At 44.4% G+C, this 8,769-nt stretch overlaps 1 protein-coding gene across 1 annotated transcript in view; it reads right to left on the bottom strand.

Annotated features, from left to right (window-relative positions):
* Positions 1 to 1,943: 1,943 nt before the first annotated feature.
* The window catches only part of BSG (basigin (Ok blood group)), an 11,705-nt gene continuing 4,879 nt past the window's right edge, over positions 1,944 to 8,769 (bottom strand). Inside the window, 5 exon segments of the mRNA XM_031063296.1 lie at positions 1,944 to 2,702; positions 2,834 to 2,902; positions 3,621 to 3,645; positions 7,125 to 7,398; positions 8,740 to 8,769. The exon segment at positions 8,740 to 8,769 is cut by the window's right edge and continues 9 nt beyond it. Coding sequence (XP_030919156.1) covers positions 2,845 to 2,902; positions 3,621 to 3,645; positions 7,125 to 7,398; positions 8,740 to 8,769 — 387 coding nt within the window. The 3' untranslated portion in view covers positions 1,944 to 2,702; positions 2,834 to 2,844.

Here is an 8,769-nt window from a genome sequence, read left to right as displayed (position 1 = left end):
GCGAGTGGAAGAAGAGGCAGCTGCTGTTCCTCTGGGGAATCCAGTGGAGAAGCCGTGCTGGTGTTCCAGAATCTCCAGATTCTATCCGGATAGGAATGCTTGGCTCCTCCCTCTGGGCTCACATCTCCCAATGGGATGCTGTGGTTCTTATCAGCCATGCAGCGACATTCAATAGTCTGTTAGCAGCAGATGTCCCCTCCCGAGGGCGGTGTGAATGTGGTCACTCAAAGAGAGAGATAAGGCAAACTGCCCACTTGACAAGGTAATCTGCTATACAGATGGGAATGGAAAACATCTTGGTGCAATCTTCAACAGCACCTCAGCACCCCAAGCTGGACACCGGGCACCGCCGAGGGGGTGATGCTCTGGGAGAACACCGGGACCGGCACCTCCTGCCCTCTGCCACGGGAAAGTCAAACATTCCCATTGATTAACCAGGCATTGAACCGGGCCAGAGAAGTCTGGAATAGAATTTGAGCACCTAAGTTTGAATCATGTTAAACATTTCACATGGAAGATATACTGCTACGGAGAAAAAAAGCTTTTTTCATCCATGTATTCTATCTAGTTCATGAAATTAGAAGTCAATGGGAGCAGTATTCAACATATTATGTCCTAATTACAAGTGAGGAGGAGATACTGAATACCATTTTATTGGTATCTTATTCTGAATATTTCTTAGGAAAAAATAATTTTTTTTTTGCTCACGTGTGCATGAACATAGAGGCATCAAACAAAATACTAGTTAAACTAAGAACTAATTTGTAGAAGTTCCGTACTGTTTATTCATTTGTAATAGGGAAATTAAATAAATTAAATACTTCTGTTGTTGCCTTTAATTTAAACCCCATGGAGACACTGATTGAGCTGGACCTGAACGTGAGGCTGGAGATGCTGGAGCCAGAAAATCAGCAGCAGCAGCAGCTCAGGGCTCTCCTCGAGAAGCAGGGAGCTCAGAGCACACGCTCCCTCCCTCTGGAACACCATGGGGCACCACAGCAGGGCCTGATTGTGCCCCCCCTGCCCGAGATTCCATGTGGCAGCCCCAGGGCTGTGCCACAGCTCACCAGGACACCTGACACGATGCCAGCCCCATCCCCTGCCCTGTCCCCCTGTCCCTGCCCAGCCAAACAAAAGGCACAAGTGGTGCTGTGTGCTGTGACCCAGAGCAGGCTCAGACAGGACCCAAAATTCTCGTGAAGGAGATGAAACCATGCATTGATTTTTCACCAAGGCCAGGGCTGTGAACGCCTTGCATAACCCGTTTACGGGGCACAGCAAGGCACGGGCACTGGCAGGAGACCCATCCACCACAGCACCAGGCTGTCAGCACTGCCACCAGCCCTGCCACCACCTCCCTGGGCACAGGGGGGCCACCCCAGCTGTGCTCCCACTTTGCTCCATCTCAGAGCAAGGCCGTGGTTCAGTCGTACCCAGAATGAAGCCCCTCAGGCCAGCTGGGAGCTCAGGGCAGCTTCTCTCCACCCCACGGGCTCTGCTGCCTCACTCCAGGGCAGCAATGCTGGCTGAAGTCCCCACCAGACCCTGTCCTGGCCCCAGGGCCCTGCTCTGTGCCCAAAGGTCTCACACTTTGCTCTCTCCAACTATAGAGGGCAGAAAAAAACCCCAAATAAACCTAGAAAACGTGCTTGGAGAAGTGTGAGACACACAAACAGCAGGGCCTGGGGGGCTCCTCGAGGCTGGGGCTGATCCTTGGCCCCACAGGCACAAGAGCTGTGGAGCAGGGCAAGGGGAGACTGTCCCACAGAGGAAACCCAGGCTGCTGCAGGCTCTGCAGAGCAGGGAACTCCCCTCCTGAAGGCTTTACACCCATCGAGCTGCATCGCCTCAGCAATTAGAGGGCAGCCAGAGCTGGCACCAAACCCAGATACAGCATCGTGCTCTGCAGCCCAGAGGGTCAGACAGAGACCAGAGTCCAGAGGTGGAAAAAAGAGAGAGGAATCATCTTTATTTGTGAAGTGTTAACAGATGGAACAGTTCAATGCTAACCAGCAGTAAAGGTGTTAGACTCCCCTGAGCACCTGTCTGCTCACAGGCCCCGGAATCACGATGGCTCAAGCACAAAGCACAAAGCTGTGAAACCCTAAAAACACCCCCCCCAGCCCCAGCTCAGCCTGCCCCTCCCCACTGCACAGACATGAACAACCCATGGAATAAGTTACAGCAATCATTTATCCAGCATCCAGCTCCTGGCTGCACAGTAACCCAGAGCAGCTTGGCAGGAGCTGACTGGGAGCCCCGGCCAGGGAGAGGTGCAGCCTTGCTCCTGGTGATGCACTGGGAAAGACACAAAACCCCTTCCTGAACCCTCTCAGGTAATCTCCCAACAGCCACCAAAGCAGCTCCTCCCTCACCCCCACAAGCAGGTGGGACACAGCTGCATTCCCACCCTCCCTCCCCACTCTGAACCAACATGAAATAACCTAGGACAGAGACAATCAAGAGACCTAGACTACCAGGAACAAAGGATTTACACTTACAGGTAGAAAAAACCCTCCCACGACTCTTTAAAAAAAAAAAAAAAAAAAGAAATGTATTTTATATTCTACAATTTAAGTTTCCTTAGAAAGTGAAGTAACTGAATCTCAAGGATGCACTAGAATATTCCATGGTGCTATTTTACCAAAAAAAAATTAAAAGAAAACATAATTGTCCAGACGAGCTCTTCATCTACACGTCACCTGGCAGGAGAGAAAGAAAAGCCAGTTAGATAAACTGCAGTGGGCTGGTAGAGCTGGGCCAGAAGGGGCTCTGGCTTCTCCCAGAGAGCCTCAGCAGGGTCAGACCTGCAGCTCTTGCCCCAGGCTCTCACCTGGCCCTCCCTCAGTTGGCGTTTCTCTGGCGGACGTTCTTGTCCTTGTGGTTTGTGGCATTGCTCTTCCTGGGGAGGGAGAAGGGAGGTGAGGAAAGGGAGAGCACAGAGTTCCCCCAGCAGCGCCCCTCACCCATTAATGGCCAACAGAGGGTGCAGATCAGATCCCAGAGCAGGGTCAGACTCTGGTGCCACCCCAGGGATGTGTGGGGACATTCAATGAACCATGGGGGGACATCTCCCCCCACTGAGGATTATCCCACTCTGTCGCAGACATCTTTTATGAAAAATCTTTTCTTTAAGATTTTTTTCTCCCTGAGCAGCTGAGAGGCTTCAAGAACAAAATGTAAACAATGATTATCTGCTGCTGTGGAATGCAACAAGTAAATCTTAGATTAGCCCATGTTGGATGTTTGTAATTAATGGCCAATCACAGCCCAGCTGGCTCAGACAGAGCACCCGAGCCACAAACCTTTGTTATCATTTCCTTCCTCTTCTATTCTTAGCTAGCCTTCTGATGAAATCCTTTCTTCTATTCTTTTAGTATAGTTTTAATGTAAAATATATCATAAAATAATAAATCAAACCTTCTGAAACATGAAGTCAACATTCTCATCTCTTCCCTCATCCTAAGACCCCTGTGAACACCACCACACCAGCCAGCTTTTATCTTTACATATAAAGCTTTTATCTTTGCATAAAGCTTTTATCTTTGGAGCAGATTCCCTGGCTGGATGAGATGTACCAGTAGAAATCTGGCTAAACAGGAACAGGCAAAGGTACTCACAGTGGTGCAGAGCCTCCATCATCATCTTCACAATGAGGACAGCACAGAAAAGAGAAAACAAAATACAGTCAGGGAAGAGGACATACAAAGTGACCTCTGCTTCTCCTTAGAGCAGTGGGAGCTGCGCTCCAGGCAGCCATTCCTCACCACCTAAAACTGGGGAGGGTGAGATCAGCTGCCCTGATCCACCTCCTGTGCTCACCCCCAGGACTTGGGATGGCTCCCAGCCCCCAGCACACTCCCAGCAGGTAAAGGGGAAGCCAAACAGGATGTCTCAGGAGCGAGGCTTTAAGCAGCAGCAGCAGCAGGAAGCCCTCCCTCCCTCCCCACACATTGTGCTACCAAAACAAACACTGCACACCACGTTCTGAGCAGCACGGCTAAGGAAACACCTCTGCCAAGCCCTGCAGCCTTTCACCAGCTCCCTGAGGTCTGCCACCCCACAACAGGAGGCTCCAGGTGTCTCCTTGGCTCTCCCATCACCTTTTCTCCAGCCCTGGGTCCCCTGGGCACCAGGATCTGCCCGTGGCTGGTGAGAGGACAGGGACACACAGCTGGAACTACCTTTACTTACCACGAGAGGTGGCACCCAGCAGCACAGAAAGGAAGAGTGGATAGGTAACACCAGCAAGGATATCAGCCCTAAGACAGGTCAGACTGTCCCCACCCCATCCCAGCAGGGTCCAGCTCACAGAAAGTTCTGGGGGGAACGTGTTCTCTAACACACCCAAGATAGCTCAGCTACCTTTGGAGGCATAAAAATCAGCAGGATGGCTTCTGTTGCAGTGTTGGAAACAAAAAAGGTTTGATAAAAGGCAAAAGAACAAACAGAGGAAAACTGAGCGAGGTGCAGGAGGTTCTTGCTCCTGGTAAAACACCTCACAAAAACCATTAGTTTATTTGTTCACTTCTATTTCTAGTAAATTGTCCAGGCAGGACTTTTTAGTTTCTGTCTTTAAGTTTGAGGTGAAGCCCCCCAGGCCTGTGAGGTGGCTTTTTTCACCTAATGGAGGAGAGAAACTTCTGGGCTTCTTTCCTTTTTAAGGGGACAAAAGATAGTTTTGTCACTCCATCAACAGGAAGCACATTCCTATAGGAGCTGGCACAGACAAGCCTCACTATCACCCCTCAGGAGGGGCAAAGCTACAGAGATTTTGGGGCAGAAAAAAACAAATTATACCAGGGAAGTAGGGGTAAAGCTACAGAGACAGTAGGGCAAAAAACCCATTTTATGCCAGGGAAGTAGGGGCAAAGCTACAGAGATTTTGGGGCAGAAGAAACCAAATTATGCCAGGGCAATGTAAAGCCATGTGTGGTTACCAAAGGGGTGTGATGCTGTCTCCTCATCCATGAGCATTTGGGAACTTGAGCTGCTCTTGGCAAGGAGCATCAGGACATTTCAGGACATTCACCTGTCTGTCACAGCATCTCCTACAGCTCTGATCACAAAGTGTTTTTGCTGGGAGATGCAGCTACAGCATGTTTAGGACATCAGGGGTGTCAGAGGGCAAAACACCTGCTTGTGAAACTGCCTCTGGTGGAATTGCAAGCCCTGCAATCAGGGCAGGGATCTGACATTTATCCCCTGTGCTGCTCTGCTCCTGAGCCTGTTCCTGCAGGGGTCCAGGGGCTCTGCAGGGTCCCGGGCAGGAAGGATGCAGAGAATTCACACTGCATTGTTAACTGCATCAGATAAAGGAGCTGACACAATGCAGATCCTCAGCGATAAGGAAAGGGAGGAGCTGCTGCTTCCAGAACAGATTAAAGATAGCACCGGGTCTTTGAGATCCAGGATGTGCGGATCTGATGACCCAAAACATCCTGAACTGAACACAAGTTTTACAGAGCCACTGACACAGCTCTGCAGCACCACAAAAGCTCTGGTAACTTATTTACAAACCACCTTGTCCAGAGTGGGAGCTGCCAAAGCAAACCCAGCCCTGCAGACACTCAAGGAGAGGAACTGGTGAGACAAAGGGTCAGGCTGACCTGCTCAGAATCCTCTCCTGCTCCAGATCTCACTGCAGCACTGCCACAAACAGTGCAATTCCAGCAGCTTCGTGGCTGAAGCACAGACTGGTTCCTCAAGTGCCCTCAAACCACCCCTGCTCTGAGAGAGGGACCTCAGAACCCCCTGCAAGCTGCAAACCCCTGGATCTTCCCGCAGTGTTTGGTGTGATTTCAGGGTTTACCCCAGAACCTCGGGTCCCTCCCCTGATAATTCCCTGCCAGGTGTGTCAGTCACCTCTCCTTTCCCCTCCCAGCACTGTCTGTCAGTCCTGGCATTCCAGAAGGGATTGGCAGATTCAAAGGATGCCCTCTACCCCCGGAGTATGCTGCGCAGAAAAAGGCACCCAGATGTCTGTAACTCTTTGTTTCTATTGTCTCATATTGTCCTAATCCAAATTGTCCAAATTATTATTACTCTAATCATATTACTATTTTTATAGTGTATAAATTATATAAATTCATAAAAAAATATATATACACTATACATAGTATATAAATTGTCCAAATTATTATCACTCTAATTATATTACTATTTTTATAGTGTATAAACTATATAAATTCATAAAAAAATTATATACACTGTATATTAGTATATAAATTGTCCAAATTATTATCACTCTAATTATATTACTATTTTTATAGTGTATAAACTATATAAATTCATAAAAAAATATATATACACTATACATAGTATATAAATTGTCCAAATTATTATCACTCTAATTATATTACTATTTTTATAGTGTATAAACTATATAAATTCATAAAAAAATATATATACACTATACATAGTATATAAATTGTCCAAATTATTATCACTCTAATTATATTACTATTTTTATAGTGTATAAACTATATAAATTCATAAAAAAATATATATACACTATACATAGTATATAAATTGTCCAAATTATTATCACTCTAATTATATTACTATTTTTATAGTGTATAAACTATATAAATTCATAAAAAAATTATATACACTGTATATAGTATATAAATTGTCCAAATTGTTATTGCTCTAACTATATTACTATTTTTATAGTGTATAAACTATATAAATTAATAAAAAAATTATATACACTGTATATAGTATATAAATTGTCCAAATTGTTATTGCTCTAACTATATTACTATTTTTATAGTGTATAAACTATATAAATTAATAAAAAAATTATATACACTGTATATAGTATATAAATTGTCCAAATTGTTATTGCTCTAACTATATTACTATTTTTATAGTGTATAAACTATATAAATTAATAAAAAAATTATATACACTGTATATAGTATATAAATTGTCCAAATTGTTATTGCTCTAACTATATTACTATTTTTATAGTGTATAAACTATATAAATTAATAAAAAAATTATATAAAAAGTATATATATATGTGTGTATATATATATATAAAAAGTATACATATTAAACTTTTAAAATTTGAAAAACAAGCGACCGGGCTTTTTTCACCGAACCCAGCTGCCTCTTACCGTCAGGAACCTCATCTGGCTTCCTCCTCTTCTCGTAGATGAAGATGATGGTGACCAGGACCAGCACCTCCGCCACGATGCCCAGGAAGGGCCAGAGGGCGGCCAGGCGGCTGCGCACGCGCAGGTTCACGGTGGCATCGCCCGTGCCCAGCGGGTTGGTGGCGTTGCAGAAATAATCCCCCGTGTCCTGCTCGATGTCCAGCTTCAGGATCCTCAGCTCCGTCTTGTTGCCGCTGGACTTGATGATGTATCTGCCAGAGGCGTTTTCCAGGCGCTGCAGGGAGGAGGAATGGGGAAAGAAACGGGGATTTATAGGATTGGGTCTTGGCAAATACGCAAATGAATACTCTGTTATGTTAGGAAGTTTTATGCTGCGTTGTGAAAAATGATTGGCTCAAGTTAAGCTGCGTGAAAAATGTGTATTTTATGATTGGCTCTTCACAAATATTACAATGAATACTCTGTGTTATGTCAGAAAGTTATGCTGTATTAATATCTTTTAAGTAGCATGGTAAATACACCACTACTTTAGGCTGTAGTATATTATTATAATATGCTCTGTATACTTACATAGCACAATATTAAAATAGAAACTATGCTATGTAAGATACTTGTTAACTAGCTCAGTGTAAAAAATGTGTTTTTATGATTGACTCTTTGCAAATGTTCAAATGAGTACTGTATGTGTTATGTTAGAAAGTTATGCTGTGTGGAAAATGGGTATTATAGGATTGGCTCTTCACAAATATTAAAGTGAATATTATATGTGTTTTATTAGAAAGTTATGCTGTATTGAGAAAAATGTGTATTTGATGATTGGCTTTTGGCAAATATTAAAATGAATACTCTGTGTGTTATGTTAGAAAGTTAGCCTGTATAATTTTCTTAAGTAGTGTGTGTCCTTTTTTGGGCTTATTCTGCCCAGAAAAAGATACTTGGGCTGTCCCTAACTCTTTGTTTTTATTGTCTCATATTGTCCTAATCCAAATTGTCCAAAATTATAATTACTCTAATTATATTACTATTTTTACAACCATTTTATTACTATTAAACTTTTAAAATTTTAGAACAAATGACTGGCATTTTTCACAAGGAAGAAGAGGGATCTCAGGGTGATGGGTTTCTCTTTGAGCCAGGTTTTATGAGCTTTTAGAGAACTTATAACACTTGAGATAGCCCAGCCACCCCAAATGGTTTAAAATTAGCAGGATGGCTTTTGAGGTAGTGTTGGAAACAGAAAAAAGTTTAATAAAAGGCAAAATAACAAAGCTCTTACAGAGAAAAGCTGAGCTAGAACACCCCACAAAAGCAATTATTTCCTTTATTCTCTTCCTTTTCTAGTGAATTCCCCAGGTGGGACCTCTTGGCCTCTGTCCAATGGACAGCCCCAGGTGTGAGGTGAAGCCCCAAAGTTCCTATGAGGTGTCTTTGTACCAAATTGGGAGAGAAATTTCTGGACATTTTACCTTTTTAAGCATTCAAAGAATAATTTAGTCACTCCATCAACAGGGAGCAGTGTTGAGAAACCCCTTTTCTGGGGAGCACTGAGCTTTGGAATAATTCTGGTGCCACAAGGACTGGGCAGGAGGGGAGAAGAGCAAACCACAGCGCTTACCCCATGCCCACTTTTGTGCCAGGACCAGGT

The sequence above is a fragment of the Geospiza fortis genome, unplaced genomic scaffold (genome assembly GCF_000277835.1).
Source record: "Geospiza fortis unplaced genomic scaffold, GeoFor_1.0 scaffold241, whole genome shotgun sequence".
NCBI lineage: Eukaryota > Metazoa > Chordata > Aves > Passeriformes > Thraupidae > Geospiza > Geospiza fortis.
This window is presented reverse-complemented; position numbering and strand designations above follow the sequence as displayed.